Below are 20922 nucleotides of genomic sequence, written 5' to 3' on the forward strand. Positions count from 1 at the left end.
CAGAGTTTAGTTTAAAATCTAAAGAAGTACACTCATGATTTCACAATTACTCTTAATAGGTTAGTTATATACATATATAAAAAAAGACATCTCCTTGATGTTTAATGGGCTTTAAATCTCTGAAGTTAATGAGGGTGAATTATTTCTCAGTTTGGAAGCCTTTAAAAAGCAAGCAAACATACTCTATCCTTAAAAATAAACTTTTCAAAATTTAATTAAAAAGTCAACAGAAAAACACCCAAACGCAAACAAGTGCAAGTGTTAAGGTGGAAAACACTGGCCAAAGCATCAGACTGGGAAGCGCTCACCCCATGAGGTGCACAGGGTTCAGACACACATTAAGTTGTTTCAGGGAAAGCCTCAGAAGATGCAGGGTAAATCTACACAAGCTGAAAACCCACAAGTCAGAGAGAAATTTCCCATAAGCCTCATGTGAAAGGCTGCCTCCTTATCCTCCAGTCTTTGAATAGTGCTTTTCTTCTGAAACAAAGTGTATGAGGTACAGCGAACAAACTGTAAAGGTAACTAGGCCTTTTGTCATATAGTTCCTCCACCCACTTGTACTTTACTGCACAATAGCTCGTTTACAGATTCAGACCACTCCAGCTCCACACAGAAACAATCCTGCATTGTGAAGTGATTCCACCAGAGGAGTAAAATCTAAAAATACTGCAAAAAGTCTATAACAATCATTTCGTAGAACTCTACGGTTCTTCCCTTAGAGACAAAGGCTTTCCCAATTTGAATGAGTAATAACAGACTTAGTCACTCCTTATTTGAGTGTGACTAATAGCCTGCAAAAGCAAAAATACCTATGTACCATATAAAGCTATTTATCTCTTAAAATAAAAAAAATTATTCGTACTGAAGCAAAAGTAGTTGTAATATGAAAACCCATGCTACCTCCTCTCCCATGTCCACTGGGGAAAACAAAGCACTATGTAGCACAGATCCATTCCTGCATGCGCTACCCAGGACAAGCTATACATGTTTATTTACACCAGTGAGTAGGTGCAGCAGCTACAAAATAGTGATGGGTAGAAAAACTAGCAAAGCACATGAATCGACTTGCAATCTGCATAGTCAGCCACACATTAACACAAGTAAATCATGGGAGACCAGTTAGGCTGTTGGGAAAGTCTGGAAGAAAAGACAGATAGCCTACCTACACTCTACTTGCACTTTCACCTCATAGAGAATAGTAACTCCATCCCCCACAAGCTGCTATAATAGAATAAAGATAAACGCAGGGATTATGCCAAGTTGACCCCAGGCTTTGTTCTTTCCCTCCAAGCATAGTCAGTGAAAAGGTCTAAACACACATCTGATTTGACAAGCATTCAGATTCACAAAGAACGTGGTGAAAGTGAAATCATACTCGGGGCATTCATGGGTCCCTATGTCAAAGGTCATTCAGCAGTTTTTCAGCTGCTGCTTGCTAGGATTTGAAATGAACTAGTATAAACCCCCATTGCCACAAACACTGACATACAGTTTATGCCAGCCAAATATATGTCATAGCATGTTTAGCAAAATTTAGCTCAGAGATAATATAATTTTTGCACAAACATTTAATCCTCACAACTGGCATTATCTCATCTAGAAAAGATGGGTAATTTTCCTTTTTATCCAGATTCATGTCAATTCACATAACTCCTCTGCAGAACATTGAATTATTATTAGAAAGAAGTCTGACCAAACCATTTATATGCTTCCCTCTTTACATAAAAAAAACAAACCCATAGGTTTTTCTACCTAACTGGAGGTTAATTAGTTCATTCAAACCAGAATAAAAGTCACATTTAAATCACTTAGCTAAACCAAAGAGCTTAAAAAGCTTTATCAAATAACTTATCATTGATTTTCTTAGTTTTCTCAAGTATTATTTGAGTCTTCCAGCTGCTATTCACCATATTTAAAGAAGGCGCACAAGAAACTAACTTGAAACAGTAGCAGGCTAGGAAGCTTCAGGGCAACTAAAAGTGGGGGAGCAGCAACTGAAAACCTGCTGAGAAATAACAACAGCGAACGAAAACAAATGTATTCTTCCAAAGCCTTTGTGAAGCTCGCCCTCAGCTCCGGGCAGCACAGTGGCAAGCCCAGCTGTCGATGCAGCAAGCTGCAAGACTGTCACTCCAAAACAGGTCACAGTTCAGCAAGCAAGTTGTTACTTGCTTTTACTGCCGACAAAGAGGTCTACAGCCTAAAAGGCAGCATTTCTGAGGCAGTGTTTTCCTAGGAACAACTCTATGTCTTTACATCTTACATATAACATTTTGCCATCGGTAGACATCAGTAGACATCTGAACTAGAGAAAATCTCAAACCTCACTTTATTACAGGAGATGGTTTCACATAAGGATGCTAGCTCACTGTAGCTGGCAATCAGACATGTTTCTGTCACTTTGTCAGCAACCCAGATTTCCCCAAAGCTGAAGAATAAGGCACCAACATCTCCTACTACTACCACCACCTCTAGTTCCTACACCAAAGCACTGGGAGTGCATCTGCCAAAAAGCAGCCTCTATTCCTTACAGTTTCCACCAAAGGCACACAATTTGGTAACAGCAGACATGGGACTGCTCCACTGACTGCTTCTCAAGGCAGCAGCAAGAGGGCCGTGTTTAGTAGGACACACACCATTAACTGACAGGAGTTAGTTACATTACATGCTCTCACCTCAAACACTAGGGCACCAATTTAAGTAACCTTTGGGCAGGAGACAGTCTTTATTCTTTTGACAAATGGGAAAAAAAAAACATCTCTCAAGGAAGCACAAAATACACTTTTTCCTTCTGGCTAAGGAAATAGGACCCCTGAATTGTGCAGATGCTCAGGATGACTTCTTCATCTGCACCTTTCCCACATGAATAACTAAGAATCCATTTTAAGTAGAAGATTGACATGATCTCAAAGACTGAATATTTTGTTCCAGAGCACTCAAGCCTGAATGGAAACAACCCACATGTAGGCTTTCCATGAGTGTCCCGCTTGCAGAAATGAAGAAAAACAACAAAAATAAGGACACATTTCTACAGGGTTTGAGACAGGAGAGATGACTAAAAAACCCTTATTCTTTTCTCACGTGAGGATGACAACACAAGCATCACAAGGCAATGCAGGCCTCACTTCTCTCCAAATCCCTTCTGTCCCCTGCTGCGAACAAAGCACATTGCTTTCCTAATGCCTGGCAGGTTGTGTTCAAGATGGTACAGAAATCCCTCCTATTCTCTCATGCTGTGTAAGCAAACAGATTTGTCATGTTGGTGCAGTTGCTTACTAGTTTTAGAATATTCTGAGATTTGTAAACAGTTGTGGTGGCTACCAGACAGCTTGGGAATCTGCGAGGTACAGAGAAATAAGATCCAGTTAACAAAAAAAAAAAAAAAAAAAAAAAAAAAAAAAAAAAAAAGAAATCAGAGGTATTGATTAGTATCACCAGTAACACCCAAGGCAGTAATATCAACATGCTTTTGGATGTATGGTTTTCCAGAACACCCTTATGAGTCAACATCAAAAGGAAATCTAAGGGCAAGCCATGTGAATGAACCTAAATGATTTTGAATATGTGCCTCCTCCAAAACAGAACTTGACACTCCTTGTTCTCATATGCTACAGGCTGATCAGCTGAGCATTACATTTCAGTCTCTTCAAGTTACCCAAATTAAAGAGTTCCCAACTATATCAGAGTGTCCACTGAAGTACTCTGTAATAACCATATAGGCTTTCCAGAACTGCATGATTTGGTCCAAGAAACCCAAAACACCTATTATTACAGCAGAGATAATCATAAACCTTATTTAAGCTGAAAAACATAGATTTGGCTTTTTTTGGTAGCAATTTTTCCCATCTCTAAAACCGTCTTGCTTGGAAGAGGGGGAAGAATGAAGGTGAAAATACACTGTAGCTCTGCATATCTTAAAATCTTGAAGTTCTTGGGCAGCCAGATATGATAAGCAAGACAGGATTCACTACTTCATCCAGGAGTGAGAACAACATTGCACTGACTCATTTAACTTCTTTTAAGAACTACTCAGTTCCAGAATAAGGAAATAAACATGAGGCTTTTATAACATCTGTCTATACAGCACATCTAAAAGACTCTTCTTTGTATTTGCTGGAGTCACCAGCATTCACACAGGGCCTAAAACACATAGAAAAGATGGCAACAAACAATATCTCATATACCCTAACTTGTCTACTGCAGAAACAAATCTGTTCTACCTAAGAAAAACAGCAGACAATTAAAAGACAGGTAAACTGCATGATTCTGGGCTGAAATAGGGAGCAGGAGCAAATCACTGTAAGCCCGTGAGCTTCCACATCTTAACAGCACTGTGTTTACCAAGGCTTAAGGCAAGGGTTGACCACTAGGGTTCCCAACAGGAAAACTGGGGGGAGAAAGGACCTTCCAGGCCTGTATTTTCTAAGCATCTCATTTTGTGACAAGCATTGCACTTTTGTTTGCACAAGGCTTTCTGCAAATTCATAGTTTGTACATTAGATACTTTACAGAGGAGACACTAAGATCTTTTCGCCTCCTCCTCACTCCAATCAGCAAAAGACAACCTGCTTATGTAAAGTTTTAAAATATGTTGCAGTTTGAGTTAAATCTAGCAAAAACTATTCTGAACTGGTTACATTTTAAACCTTAAAAATATGGATTTACAAGTTTCTCCCCCATACCACCTCAGGCACTCCATAGCTCTGCAGCTGGTGCTCTTAATTATCACGTCCTAAACTCAGGATTCCAATCCTGCTGTACTAGTATTTACCAAGAAAAAATTACAAAGAGATCTTAAGCATCAACCCAAAGGCTTATCATTGAAGGCTAATCATGTTTATTAGTACTAGGACTATATTTTACTAGTGTGTTTTTAAATAGATAACTTCAACCATACTAGTTGACCAAATGTTTACTTCTAAACTAACAGGTACTAGCAGGACCCAGAAAGCTCTCAAAAATTCCTGGTTTCAGTGAATTTGTCTGAAAGGGACATTTGGAAATGGTGTACAGCTTGGTCAGACTGACATACCACATCACTTGCCACTAATAAAAAACAATTATTCAACTCTAGGAAGCAAGAACATTGGGTTCCACACACCCCACCCCTCAATGGTATATACCCCCATCAGAAGACTTCTTTTATGGATGTTTGGAATATAGTAGCACAGATCCTTTTATATCGGCAAACTTTCCTCATATATGGTGTTTGAACAAGCTATGCTACCATTCCAACCTAAAAAACCAGAAAGCAGCAAGTAAAACTGTCCACCAAAAGAATATTTTTTTTGTATTACCTAAATACTTTTAAGATAATGAAACCCATATTTCCCATATTTCCTTCTGGTTAAGTGATCTTTCAATTATTCTGCCGCTCTGCTATTCTGTAATTTTCCAGATCTACCCTGAAAAGCAGCCCTGGCACAATACTGCAGCCATGCCAGCCAGGTCAGTCCAAGGCAATACCTTTCTCTGTCTGATGTGCAACTATGAAAATCCTATAAAAGACAAGAAGAGGTCTAGATTTTTTTTATTCATATTCATAAATGCAACTTTCCTAAGCTGCATTAACATGCAACATACTGCTTTCAGGAGTGCCAATTAAGTCACAGATGTTGAAAGATTTGTAAAATATGTAGCTAACGCCTTCTCCCCTAAGAGAGTTCACTTTCTTATTCTTACTCAGATGTCTTTACACCACTTACCAGTGAATACACCTCCCTTTCCATCTGTGACTGCAGAAACTAGCGGCTTCCTACTGTAAACCACAGCAATCACATGGGGCAAGGAAAGAGGAGACCAGAAAAACCCCACAGATCTCTCTTAAACTAGTCTGGAATGTGTTTTATTTGTCACCAGTTACAGATTACCCGCTGTTAAAGATAGTTAACTAAGCTTTAGTTTTATCACCAGCTTCCTTGCTAAGTAGCTACAGTCTTCAGCATCATAAAAAGCTCATATGATCACAGAAACAATTCTGAACTGCAAAATAAAAATGTATGTAAAGAGAATTAATACTGCTGCCAAGGGAGCAGCATTTGTGGAGCTCTATGGTATAATCAGTCTCAGCAGTTGTTTCCTTTTTCTTGGGGGGTTGGGGAGGCGATGAGCAGAAGTCTTTATTGGAGGAGAAAAAGGGAGCAGGAATTTTTAAGAAGAGTTTTCACTTAAGGCGAATCAATCCAAGAGACTGGGGAAACTTTGTGTATAACATGCAGCTAAAAGGAGATCTTCGAGGGACACGATCTTTACAACAAATAGTATCCATGTTCAGAACAGTCACAAGGAGACTTGGCAGCAGCTAACAGAATGAGAAAAATAAAACTTTTTCCAACAGCATTCCCATTTTATTTATTAAAAGCTGCAATCCATACATTTTGCTGCTATAGCATAGATTTCCAGAGTCCACTTCAGTTGTGGCCACAGTGACACATTGAACAGACTACAACAAGCAAGACAAACTAAACCAAATGTCAGTTAAGAGGTTTGGGGTTTTTTTTAATTAAGCATTTTAAGACAGGTTTTCCATGTTTTAACAATTCATCCATATTCCATATACCAAATTGGTTTTATTCTGACTTTCCAGTTAGTTTGGAAGGTCAAATGTATCAAAAGCTGTCTTAATTTCCTGAGCAGATGCAAACCAGGAAGATCTTCCATTTAGCATAAATTAACATACTGCACCTGGTTTTTTGGGGGTTTTTTTGTTTGTTTTTTGTTTTTTTTTTTTTTTCCAGGGGAGAGCACCTTTTAGAGCTTGACTGCCATAAAAACAAACAAAAAAAATCTTCTTGAAAGATGTAACTGAAAGTTAGAAGTGCACAAGCAGCCACTACTGCTTACAGACACAGTAAACTGTAGGCAACTGAGAGGGCTTTTTAAACACCAGATTCTTACAGTGGGTGAGTGTAGCTGTCAAGAAAACTTGGTAAGATTCCTCGTTAGTTTTCCTGCTACTGTGCTTCTGCACACAGCCTCATTTGTCTACTTGATCCAACTCTCTACAGCTTTGTATTTCATGTCCTCCTCCAATATCTGGATTCCCTGTGTCTCAGCCATGTTCCTGGCCCAATTTCCTTCAAATCTGTATTAGCACATCTTCCAAAAGACTTAATAAACCTAACACACTTCTGCAGGGCAGATTATGCAATCCTGTAACTAAGCAAAACATTAGAGAGAAAAAAATTGAAAAGAAAGGAAAAAACCACACACACCTGCATGATGAAAATGAAACTGAGCCATCATGCTGTTACTCCCTTCCTTCCCCCACACATATACAGCAATCAGGAATAGCAAGTAGTACGTCACCCATTTAGCTCATCAGTATTTTCCTGCTAGAAGAACCTTCAGCACTACTCTGTAAAGCACCTAGGAATACTTTTGACAGTTGAAAAAAATTAAGTTTATTTTACACCCATTAACATGATCATAAACCAAAGGCTACTCTCTCCATCTCCCCAGTACAGACATCCTCCATGGCAAGCTTGTCATTTTTTTGCTTTATAATGGAGTCATTTTATTGTATGCAAGAAGCCCCAGGCACTCTGTACAGCCCATTACTCTTTGCTGCCCACATTCAGATGGCTAATCTGCTATCAGCCAGAAGCTTGACAGACAAAAGGAAAGGCAGGAAAACAGCACATGCAGCTGCACATGCGCACACACACTTCAGCTACAAAGTGCTTCGACAGTAGACCAAGAATGAACAAGACACACATTGGATTGACAGTCCTACTTAAAACTATGGTTGAAGGAAGACACACGAATTCTTTAAAGGTAGACAGGTTGGGGAAATATTTATCGCATAAAAAGCTTCATTAGGATGCCTATTATGATACATTAAGGCACAAATCTGGAAGACTTAGTAAGCGAGCACCTTGGAACTTGAAATGTCACAAACATTTTTGTTCTGAGAATTTGCTATACAAGACCTTTAAAATGCTTAAAATATTGTCAAAAGTTAGAAAGATGAAATAAGAGCTAAATATAGGGAACTGTAAACTATTAGAACAAGACATTTGACAAGCTTTCGATTTCAGCACTTCTGTTTTCTTACCGCCTCAGAAAAGCACTCACTCTTTTCTAAAAAGTTGTATATATTTTCTATATGCCAAAGTATTGTGACACCATACATATGCAAAAAGCAAATGTAATGAAATGATTTGCATATAGTAGTGCACAACAAGGAGCTTTTAAATTACTTTTTTCCAGGCACTTGACACAAATAAATGGAGGAGGCTTGCAACTTCACACTAAAACCAAAGAAAATGCTCATATTTGCTGGAGTTCTTAACCATCTTACTTTATTTCACTTCTGAAGAAAAGCATCTCAGCACTGTCACAAGCAGTACTGCCAAAAAATTTTTGAAGCATCAGGTCCACAGACAACAGTTTGCATCAAACAACTTGTAAGAATTTTCTGTCAGGATCATAAACCTCTGCTGTGTGTCAGGATTTTTATTCAGCTAAGTCTATTTGTATCCTTTACAGTTGGAAAGGTAAAATTCTACCTGTGTGAACTGGCTCAGTACACAGAAACAGAATGTCTGCCACTAGTTTTATTCACTCACATGCTGAGGTAAAAACCAGGCTCATCTTTTTAAGGTGTCTGTCTCCATCATGTAACTACCACATGAACTATGCAGGTGTGATTAATCACGTGGTGAAATACAGAGAACCATGGCATGTTATACTGCGTGACGTGTCATTGGAACTATTTCCCTTTTCCTATGCCACAACTACCAATTAAATTTTGCTTCTCATTTTTAAGTTATTATCTTACTTTTGTGCATATAGTCTCCCAGCATTTTGATTGCATTATAGAACCAATTCTATCTTCCAATATTCGCTCAAAATCATGTTTAGTATTCCAGGAATTCAGTAAGTCTGTCAATTCCAAATCTGGGAAATGTACAAGGTAAACCTTACCATGAAGGGCAGAAGTTGTCAGAATAGTCTGCTCCATAGAATTAGTCCCTATGGTTTTACTATCATTACAACACCGTTACAAACAGAAGTTTACCTTGTGTTGCTACTAGGAGCATTCAAGCCAGTCTAATAGACTAAATCATTGACTATAACTACCGATATAGATACATACATGTATGTCTACAAAACAAATCCCTATTGGAAATGCAAATTCACTTTCAGCACTCAGTAGCTAGAATGTATCAAAATAGGTTGTTATAACAAGCCATCCAACAATCTGCTCCTATGTAAAGTTTAAAGTTAGCAAGATTGTTTTCTTGTTGCCTTTCAGACATGGAAGTTCTGAACTCCCCTGCTGAGCCTTGTCCTGCAGGACGAGTACTTGTCTCCTTCTGCAGCCATCTGCAGCACCTCCTCAACAGCAGCACATCCCTGACGGTACTCTGCAACCTTATCTTCCTCTCCCACATGTACAAGGTAAGAGGAGGAAAAAAACCACTACATTTGCATATGTAATTATGGTGCAGCTCACCAGTGAGCAAAAAATTACTGGAAGTTGAGAACAGATATGCCCGATGACCACACCTTAGTATTTCAAATGAAAATGTTTTGCAAGGAAGGGGAAGGGACAACAGCAGGGAAGGAAGCCAGTCATTACAGCTCCAAATCTGCTTCAAAGTCCTTATTCACCACCTCATGCTCTTTACCAGGCAAACTGTACCTATGTCCTTCCTGTGAACAATAGCATAAGAATGAATCCAGTAGTGTGTGACTGGTTCTATTTTGCTTGACTTAACCAAATAGCTGTGCCAGGAATACTATGAAGAAAAGGAAAGGCTATGGAAAGACATAAACAAAACAGGATGGAAGACTAAACAGGTTACAGATTCTGAACAGTATCTCCTTTTCCAGTCTAAGACTTAACATGACTTACAGTAGATAGCTTACAGGAACTTAAGAGAAATGATAAAATTGACTAGAAGGTGTGAAGAAGGAAAATCTGATGCATACCTAGAAGCACACAAGGCAAAAATACCTCAAGGCATTAAGAAAAGCTGTTTAAAGACAAGCACATTTTAGAAAAAGGGACAACTCATCTCCCTGAAGCTTCTGGGCATTAATAAAAATTATGTTAGCTCAGGTGAGGGGGAAGGTATTAGGAAAACAAACAAATAAAAAGCCCAACCTGCTTCTTTAGGGATCTACCAGTTCAACAAAAATCAACTTAAGCCCTGTAGTTAAGGCCTGATTTTCTGTTCTTTAGTTTGCCCTTTTTCAGTTGGAATAGATTTCCCCAGGCCTTTTTCAAATTGTGCCACATTTGTGATGTTTTGTAATATCATTTTGCTTCTTTCCATATACACATCTGTGGACGGATGCCTGCAAAATAGAACAGAAAATTGCCCTCAGTGTCTGTCAGCTGCCTATCAAAGAGAATTTGGAAAGGGACATTTGCTGAAATAATGAAAACATTTTGTATCACAAAAACTGAAGGTGTTCCCTAGCATCACTGGCCCAACTACTATTTGATCCTAACAAGAACAGGCACACTAGTTCATAGGTAAAAATATTCTCTACCACATCAGACTCATAACCCCTTTACTTCAAGTGCTGTCCATGAAAGTCAGTCTCAGGATCATGGTGACTGGTAAGGTTTATAACTCATTTATCTCCAGTGATCTTGCCATCTCCTCCAGCATTCCTGATCTATCACTTGACCTGTGAGAAGCTAAAGAACAAAGGAGCTTGCAGAAAGAGAGGATATCTGCATCAAAAGAAGCACAGAATACTATGTGGTTAGTTAAGGAACAGTTGTTTCTTTTCCTTCTGATACACTCCAGTATCACAGAGGGTTCTTGGTGTTTAAAGAACTAATTTTACCTGTCCTTTCACTGAAGAAGGACTGCTACTCATATTCACAGATCCTAACTGAACAGGATGCAATGTCATCTCAGCACAGCAAAGAATTTTTTTTTCCTCTCTTCTCAGTCATAATTAAGCACCCCACCACATCCCAAAGAATACATTCATCATTAGACATGTTCATTTGCTTTACACAGCTCTCCAAAAATAAGATCAATGGAACACATTGAAGGGAGAGCAACAAGAAACATGCTACCAAACAGAAAGCAAATATTTTTAAGGGAAGCAGTAAAGGATGCCCGTTTTCAGGTTTTAACCTTTAGGTGACAGCAGCTGTTAACCAAACTGCTTTGAAACAACAGGGGTAAAGTCAAGGAGATTGTGACAGCTGGGAATGACAGCTGAAAAGGAGAGAACTGAAACAGGCTGCTTTCAAACAGTACTGACTTCTCAAAAATGAGAAAGCATATTTTTAGTTAACTTCTGTTGCTCTGAAAAAGCATGTTAAAATAAAAGATATAGTTACATTACAGTAAGGGCATCTGAGACAATCAGATTGAGGCAAAGTAAAAAAGACTCCTTTCTTCTCTATTGTCCCTTCTGGGGACACATGTACAAGTCTAAAGAAACCTGGTTAATATGTGCAGCACTACCCAACTGGAACATCTGAACCACTGCCTGGCTGCTCCACACACAGATAAAAATTTAACAAGTTTCTTCTTTCTACTGTACCATCACCTATCCTCCTAACACATGAATGTAAGCCACCAGGTACTCACACAAGGAATTGGACGTATAGGCCAAGATACAGGAAGAGAAGACTCAGTACATGTATTTTTTACTGCCTGAAAGGTGCCTACATACTGTGTGATGGAAGTAGTATTTTTCTCAGGAGTCCTGAGGTAGATCTATAAAGCTATGCTGCATTTAACTGGAGTCAGTTAAATTCATCAAGTCTAACTCCTCTTGACTGGACTTCCCATTCTCCTTGACTGTCACTCAGGAATACTACTTATCTATACAAGAAAGGGATAAATAGATTATTAAATAAACAAACTGTGGTTCAATAGGAAAACCAAAAGTAACTGTGTGACTACTTCTTTTAAGGAAAGGCTAAAGACTAGAAAGTTGCAACTGTGAACAGTTTTTAAAAATATCAAACTTCTGTTACTCTTTCCAACAACTTCAAAATAAGATGCAAGGAACTGGACAACCAGAAAAGCAAACCAAGACTGAGAATACATGAGCACATGATAATTAGCTAAAAAATCAACTCAGAGGATTAGAGACAATGGCTTATAAAAGGTTTAAAAAACTTGCCAACATACTATGGAAGCAGAAAGCATGACAAAAAAATACACTCATAAAACCCCCTATACAACTCAGCAACAACTCCAGTATTTCAAGGCATCACCCAGACAGCTGAGGTCAAAGCTATTTACCACTGTGATCTTCTCATGCAGCAGCCAAATACATTCCTCCCTGGAAGGCCAGCAAGGTGCATGAGAAATCAGGTATCAGACCTACAGTGAGAAGCAGACTACTCCCCTCCATACTCCACTCTCCCTCCTTCCCCACACATGCTTTGCCTCACCCATCCAACACTCATGCATACAACCCTCTGCTCTCTATGCTTTGCTAACCACACATCTTCACTAACAAAGATACCAGAACACTCTTCACACCCACCTTGCCTCACACTGCCCAGGCAGGAGCAGCACCCACCTGTACCCACAGCCACTTCCCACACAGCCCCACCTGTGACAAGCAGCTGTGGTGGTAAGACCTAGACTTGCATGTGCTTGTCCCAGTCAAGTAGACTTACCAGGTGTCTTGGGGTGACTTGATGTTGTATTCCCTATCGCTGCACTATGCCCAGAAATTAGTATATATGCCTGGTGGTGGGGGAGGAGTGGTTTGTAACCTGCCTTCTCTCAGAAGATATATTTCTAGATTTGGCCAAACCAGCACACTAGGCCCAGCATTTATTTACACATTTCTGGGAAATTTTTGTTTTAAGGAGGACTTACGCATTTTTATTTACTTACCATTTTCAAATACTAGAAACACTGGTAATATGCTGAGACTCTTCTTCAGTCATTACTGTCACAATAAAACCAGTATCTGATGAAATAATTTTTGCCCAGATGTTAAACTCCAAGAAAACAGCCTCCTTAAAATCCTCCACATCCCAGTAGCGGTGTTCATGTTAACAGTGTAGTCTTTAACTGATTCCCTCCTGATGTGATTTACTTTTGTCTACCCTCACATCACTGAACTTAAGATTTGGGAATACAAAACACATCAGAAGACAATATTCTACTTCTCTGGCACATCATTACATAGACTACGAAGACAGGAAACATCACCAGTGAAAATACTATCTTAATACTATCTAAAAATGGCTAAAGACAAAATTGAGTTTTGCATCTTGCTACTTGTTTGCTGAAAGTACAAATATTCCAATACAATAAATATGAAAGAACTTAAACAATTAAGCTGAAAGGAATAGTAACTACCAAGTAACAAAACTATTCTCTCTTTAAGGCCCTAGATCAAGCCAAATGCAAGAGTAGTCCCGAGGATTAAAAATGGATTGAGACCCAGTCTTGCTATGGACTTCCTGTGTGACCTTGGGTAAGTCACTTGAGAATTTAGTTCTCAAAAATAACAGGCCTATTATAGCTGCCAGAATGAAGCACCAATGTTCCTGAGACCACAAATGAAAGACAGGGTTCTGCTTACTTGCCCAAAACAGAAAAGATCCTACATGTGAGTCCTCTTGAAAAATGTAGGTAACAACCATCAAAAATTCAGGAATATTGACATTAATCAGCTGAAAATTAATCTGGAACTGTACTTTGCAATATGGTATGAAAGCCTACATAAAAACAGAGTAATTTTTGGCTCTCCACTTCTAATTTTGGGTATTTGAAACCTATCATGAGTAGAATCTTTATGATTTCCAGAGATGCAGTATGTACTGTTAAAGATCAGGTTTACAGTTGACAAAGTACACCTACTCCAGTCAGCCTGCAGTATCAATTAGTTAGATGTTTTCAAAGTGACTACAAGCAGCTAATGACTTGAGAGCAATACACTTATATTTTTTTATAAATAATAATGACTGAATTTAGAAGCAGGGATTCTTAAGAGGCATTTGGCCAGATAATGTAGTTCCAGTAGTTTATAAAAAAATCAGTTAAAAAACCCAAACAAGCAAAAAACCTACAAGTCAAGTTTCACAGTGTTGATTTTATTTCTTTACCATAGTAATACACAGTCCCACGCACATTAAAAATGTCTTCCATCCCTTGCTGGCATTTTAAACTCTGTTAAAACAGATGTTTCCACGTGAAGAAAGGCATTACAGTGACATTTTGACTTCCGAGCATGTCAGCCTCTCCCCCCACCACTGGAAAACTTCTATAAGAAGAAATGACAGGTTAAGACCACAACCAGAGTCTCAGTGGGGAAGGAAGCAGGGAGCAGCTGTAGAACCCTTTCTACCTGCTCTGTCCACAGAGGAGCTGCTTACAGAGAGCAAGGGCCCAACCAAAGCCAGTAACACCACTTAACAGGACCTGTCATAAAGCCCCAACTCCACAGAAACCCCTCCCCATGGAGTCTATCTGATGTAACTAAAAATATTCAACAGAAAATTTGGACTGAATTCAAAGAAGTCAAATCCTCAGACTTCTAACTAAAAAAATTGAGTGATTCCTATGACAGGGAAGCCCATGTCAAAACAAAAGTTTTGTCTTCTTGCTACTTCTCCTTAAACCTTTCAGCACATGTACAGAGCCCTACAAGCAAGGAAAATTGTTTCAGGAAACAAATCACCTTAAAAAAAACCAACTGCGTCAGGTAGTTAATTACCTTAAGACACCCTGCTTCACAACTGTTAGTGATTGCCAACAGAAAAATGAAGAGACAGTGACCTTTTTAAGAGAGCTCATTATGTTTCAGTAGTTAACATTAAAACAAAAGTATTACTTGTTTATAAGAGAGGAGGTTTTCCTGGTCTCAAACAGTTAATTCAGTTGTCCATGTAGATCTGTTCACTGTGCCTGGAATTTTAACGCGGGATACATTCCACAAATCTCAAACTGCAAATTTAAATTAACACTAGAGTGAAAACATGATACCTAGTGAAAAAGAAAGGCAAGGGGGCAAGAGAAGACAGGCACAACAAGGAATGTTGTATCCCAAGTGTCACTAACACCTGACATCCTGCCAGTAGTTAACACCCTGGACCTAAAAGAAATAGGCCATGCTTTTGCCTTATTCAAAGGGACTTACAGTCTTCTTACACTTCTTAGCTTGGTAGCAAAATTTTATATTAAATTGTTATCTAATAGAAACAAAAAGAGAGGAGAATCAACTGTAAAGCAACTGAAATAGCACTCTAACAAATCAATCTACACAAGCTTTTAGTAATGAACTCACTGTGATCAAGGGGTAAAATAAACAAATAAATAAATAAAGGCAAGCTGGTTTATACCCTCTCCTCCCACGTACCTGACAGCATGCAGAATTTACTCAGATTCATACATTCTTCCTTTTACCATTAAACATGCATCTGAAAACCTGAAGCATACTTACTTTATTTTCTGAACATCTATATTTAAGGTTGGCATATTTTTAACACTCTAGTAAGGAAAGCTTTAAATATTTTGTTTGTTTTACTTATCTCACAGCATTGCTGAAGAACTAGATGCGTCACTTGTAGTTTTGCTGTTTAATACGAACTAAGACAATTCTATAACATACATGAGGGAAGCTAAGAAAACGACTAATCCTGACTGCAAACCAACTCCGAATAAGAAAACCTTTGCTGATATTGAACCCATATGAAGTCTACACAGGAGTCTCACAAGAATGTGGCTATGCAGACGACCGGCAAAAAATACCCAAACCATGTCTCTCTTTCCTCCTCTTCATTTTTCTATCAAAAGAGGGGGAGAAGGGGAAGAAGTAGATAGGATGAGAGACTCCCAACCAGTGCTATGTTTGTGATTTATCACATGATCTCAACACTCCTTTAATTCTTCTGCTGTAGCAGATGTTTTTGTGTATTGGCTAGAACTAAGGACAATGACACAGGGTAGTTTTCTTCAGGTAGGAAGTGCCAGATTTCCTTGTAAGTGGAGGCTTTAATGGCAGCACCAATCGGCTCTTTGCTGATATCCTGTAGGGACCAATAAACAAGGTAGAAAAGGAACCAGCTCTAGAGTTAAGAAGATAAGACTGTCTTTCCAGCTAGAGTTAATGCACCAGGATGGCTCCCAAACACAGAGAGAAAGCGGGAGGAAGAAAGAAAAAACAAAACAAAAGTTTACAGTACAAGAATAGCTGTGTTAAGTTTAACAAGAGATAAACAGAAGAAAAGTTTACAGTATAATAACTGGATGCCATAGCCCAGTATTATTAACTGGCATACTGGATGTCTAGTGCAATCTCTCTTAATAATCTCCTATTCTGTGGGAACCTGGAGAGGAAACAGCATAAAATTTATTTTTTATACTATGGACAAGCCAGTTTGTGGTGCAGCTCCCCTATGCTCATTCCTCATTAACAGAAGATAACTGTAAGAACCAAGTGCATTTAGAGACTTAGGAAAAAAAAGCCTCATACTTACTTCATTATTTTAAATGTTAAAGGGTTAACATTTTTTCTATGCATTTTCTTTAGTAAATATTTGCAAGTCAAACATAAACCCACTGCTGAGAAATCTCTATTATCCAGATTCTATTATCTAACCAATCCTGATGCTTCAATGCACAATGACTTAAGTTGGTTTTAATTCCTCAATAAAAGGAACCAAAAGCAGCCAAAACCAAGACACACTACATTGTACATTGCAGAACTAGTTGATAAAGACTCAGAGGCTTTTTACAATAAAGTAGGTGCAGCAATGAGGTCCAAAAGTGATGAAGATGAAAGATACCTGGAATGATACCGCATCTTATACACCTTTTGTTTTCTGCGAGTGATACACACTGCAGACAAAACGTTTCATGCTAAACAGCCTTAAATCTGGTTTTCTAATATTAAGCACAAAGGAAAAACACTGACAGCAAGCGTGGTAAATAAATCCCTCCCCTGAGAACGAAAGCAGCAGACAGGAGGGGGCTGACATGCATGCAGGAGAAAACTAAACACCATCTTTTTTTTCTACCTGCACAAGTTGCCATTTGCTGCAGCAATCAGGGATCTTTTTTTTCCTGTCGATTTCAAAAGCCAGGTTCTCAGAAAATTTCTCTCTCGAGTCATCTGTTGATATGCTTTAAGAGTATGGTATTCATATCACTGGATCTTTAAGAGAAAAATCCATTTTCTTTCCTGTTCAGGTAAACATGTTTACAGCTCCTGCACAGACGCTGGGTGGTTCAGACTCACATGTCACACACATGTCGTCAGCAACAAGAAAAGCCCCTTTCTCTGATCATCCACATTTTTAATAAGGTAAAGAGAAAGGCACTTTCCAAACTTACCTTTAACACAGCCAAATCATGAGCTAAATATAAATATTTACACTAGGACAAGGAATTAATAACATGAGCGTGCAAACAAGAACACTTGCTAGAAAACGCACACAGCAAAAATAAGAAAACCCTTTCAAGTTCAACGTAATCAAACCAACCCGCTAGCCCCTGGAAAGGCCGTCATTTATCACCACGTTACGCCCCGAACAGTCAGGATTAGAGAGGTGAAGCACCGATCGTGACTCCGATCTATTTCAGCGACTGTTCACTGCATACGAAAACATCTCAGATCGCAGGCAAAGCCTTCCTATCTGTGACCCTGCACAGGAAATGCCACATAAAACCTAAAATTGCCAAGGAGGGTTACAAAATCGCCTGCTCTACATCCTCCTGCGAAGAGTCGTGCTACGAGGACCGAACTACTTCTCCATTTTCCACAAAATAAGTAGAGAGTGGGTGTTATGAGCGTTTATTCCCCCCGCCGTGTACCTTCCCATTGCATCTTAAAGTAACACACGTACCAAAGGGAAAAAAACCACCACCCCACAGCAGCCCTTAAGTCTGAAATGTAAATGTAATTCCTTATATAGACTGCAGCAGCTGGTCACACACGCACGGAGAGCGGAGCGGGGGCCCCCGGCCAAACCGTTACCACCCATTATTATACAAACAGGTACCTCCGAAGCCAAAGGGAAGGGAAGAAACTTCGCCGCCCGCCCCCGCCGCCCGGGCGCAGCCCTCCCTTCCCCACCGGCCCGGCGGGGCGGCAGCGCGGCCGCGGGGAGCCGCCGGGCACCAACTCTCGGCGGGGCGGGGAGGCGCGGAGCGGGCGGGCGCGGAGCGGGGGCGCCGGCCCGGGGCGGCCGCGCTGCCCCCGCGCGAATCGCTGCCCGCTGCGGCGGCGGTGCCTCCCCCGCGTGTGCTCCCGGGTGTGCCCCTCAGGGACGGCCGGCGTCCCCTACCGCAGCCCCCCAAAAGGCGAGCGCCAGCCGGGAGCGAGGAGCCGGCCCGCTACCGGGCGAGCGGGGCGGGGGGGGGGGGGGGAGGGGAGGGGGAACTCCTGCGGGCGGCAGAGGCGCTCCCGGCGGGCGGCGGGGCGATCCCGCCCGCGGGGCCGGGGGGAGGCCCCGCTCCGCCCGGGGTAGCGCGCAGGTAACAAGTTTCGGAGTTGGGGCTGCCGCGGCCGGGCGGGCGGCGGCCGCTCCCCCGCCGCTCCCCGCGGGGCTCGGCGTCCCCGCCCGGGCCGGAGGGCGGCGGCGCGGCCGGGGGCCCCCGAACCCGCTGCCGGCGGCGGGGCGGTCGCGGGGCGTGCGGGGGAAGCAGCGTGTAACGGTCCCGGACAGCGGCGGAGTGCGGAGGCACCGCTAGGCGGAGGAGGGAGGCGGCGGCGAGGGAGGCTCCAGGTAGCGGATATAACGGTGCGGAGAGAGCCGCGCTCCCGGCGAGCCGCGGCGGGGGAATTACTTTGGCGCCCGCCCGACCACCCCCCTGGGCGCTCGGGACGGCTCTGCCCGGCCCCCGCCCCGGCCCCGCCGCCGCTCCAGCGCGGCCGCGGCGCTGCCCCGCGGGTGACTGACCGTTGTTGCGGCGCGGGTTCGGCTGCTTCCTGCGCTTACACCTGGGGCCATCCGCCATGATCCGCTCGCTGGTGTCTAAATGCTCCAGTCACCTCCTCCCCCGCCCGCCCCCCTCCCTCCCTCCCCTCCCCCCCGGACCTGGTTTACGACACTGGGTGGTTTTACTTTTACATCACCTTCCTACACCTAGTGCTCGCCCGGAACCTTGTTGCCACGGGAGACGGGCGCTTTACGGCAGCGCGTTTGAACGGCGGCGGGGGAAAAGTTGCGCCCGCAGGTACCGGGAGCGGCGGCAGCGCCCGGGGGGGCTCGGGGCCCCCGACCCCCGCGCTGCCGGGGCGGGGCGGGGCCGGGGCCGTGGTGAGGGGTGTCGGTGGTCACCGGCCCCCGGGGCGGCGCCTGGGGATCCCCGCGGGGTAGTCCCGCAGCCCCGCGCTGAGGGGCCGGCCCTGCGCCCGCCCCGCTGCCAGGTGCGGCCCCCGGCAGCCGCCCCCAGGTGCGGCGGGGCCGCGGCTCCCCCGCCCCGCGGGGCTGTCCCGGCGCGGGGCCGCGCTCCCGGCCCGCGGTGCCCGCACCTGGCGGGGTGCGCAGCGCTGCGGGAGCGGCCGGGGCTCCCCGGGATCGGCGGCTGCTCTTGCAGGGCTGAGCGAGAAGCGAACAGCTGGACCGCAGTGACGCCGTTCCACCGTACGTGAAATCTGCCGCACTTGGGCTTTCCTTACTCATACTTCCCTGTGTCACGAAGAGGAGGAGAGGTATAAAATTCTGTGCCCTAAAAAATAAAGAGACCAGTTTTTCACGGATGATTAATGAGCAACCTTTGTTGTGCTTAATAAACTTATTTAATGTATTAAAAATTAAGTATTTATTTACTCTTGCTTTTCACTTCAGGCGATAAAATAATTTAGTAAGTTTGCTTCTAGCTTTCCTTATTTCTCTTTTTTTTTCATTCTCTTGGCATGATTCTGTAGAATTTATAGTTCTGTGCTTCTGGGGAATTCTTTTATCTAAACAAATTAAGTTTCAGTGAAAGCATTTCACTTAATGGGATACTTTCAATACGAAATTGATACACTACAGAACTTGAGGCCTTTAGCTGTTCTACATTGTCATATCCTACATCCTGTATATTCACATTCTGTAACAAGTCACCTCATTTCATGGAAGCAGCAAAACGTGTATCTAGGAAATGAACTATTGAACACTGCCAGTTTATGGGCATACCTCGCATCAGAAGGTCCCACAAAAGTCTGGACAATCAGAAGGGCTTAGAAAAGAAGTATTGGGCTAAAACAGATGCAGAATTAGGTAAAGATCCAAAGGGATATTTTCCTAATTAATTGTACCCTCAAAAATGTACAAGAGCCTTGGGTTTGGATACTCACATGAGAACAGCGTTTGCAGGTATCAATCATTTGTCTGATAGCTCTCAAAAAATTAGTAAGTGTAGGTGTATTGTTTTTACATATGTATCTTTACTCAGTGATGGTTGGCTGCTGACCTCAACATTTTAAACCCAAGACTGGTTAAAGAAGGGTAGCAAATCAAACAGTACCAGGTGCTTGATGGACTAATGGGAGTCATTCAGAAGCATTAGATTTGGCATCATCTGAGAGTACTGAACCCCGAATACGAGGATGGCTAAGAACTGCAGCATGAAACCAACTACAAGATAAGAGTGACACTCATCACCCCAAATTTTGAGTGAGCAAATTACAAAGTTTAAGGCAGAGTTTTGTTTTTAGTTCAACATCCTTGCTTGTCAAGTTTCTGTGCAGAAGGTAACCCATGGCTGTGAAACTGTTTGCAAATGAGTGCTTAAGGTCTTTTGGAATTGTTGGATGCTCTTTATCATTCTGTGGATGAATTTGAGGATGAACCAAAATATGATATAGGTTTTCATGCTAAGTTTTTAGTTTCTTAAGTTTAGTCATGTTTTTAGAAGGCAGTTACAAATAATAAATATCTGTAAGCAGATTTGTAGATTTGTAAGAATATTCTCCTGTATGCCCACACAAAGTTCGAGGCCTTCTTCAAGCAACTTTGAAGAGCTTATTTTCATT

The 20922-nt window shown here is 41.9% G+C and overlaps 1 protein-coding gene across 1 annotated transcript in view; it reads right to left on the reverse strand.

Annotated features, from left to right (window-relative positions):
• The window catches only part of ZEB1 (zinc finger E-box binding homeobox 1), a 124072-nt gene extending 105120 nt beyond the window's left edge, over window positions 1-18952 (reverse strand). The window contains exon 1 of the mRNA XM_039548264.1: window positions 18860-18952. Within this exon, the coding sequence (XP_039404198.1) occupies window positions 18860-18917 (58 nt within the window). The 5' untranslated portion in view covers window positions 18918-18952. The remainder of the gene's footprint in view (window positions 1-18859) is intronic.
• Window positions 18953-20922: the final 1970 nt, after the last annotated feature.

Source organism: Corvus cornix, chromosome 2 (assembly GCF_000738735.6).
Source record: "Corvus cornix cornix isolate S_Up_H32 chromosome 2, ASM73873v5, whole genome shotgun sequence".
Taxonomy (NCBI): domain Eukaryota; kingdom Metazoa; phylum Chordata; class Aves; order Passeriformes; family Corvidae; genus Corvus; species Corvus cornix.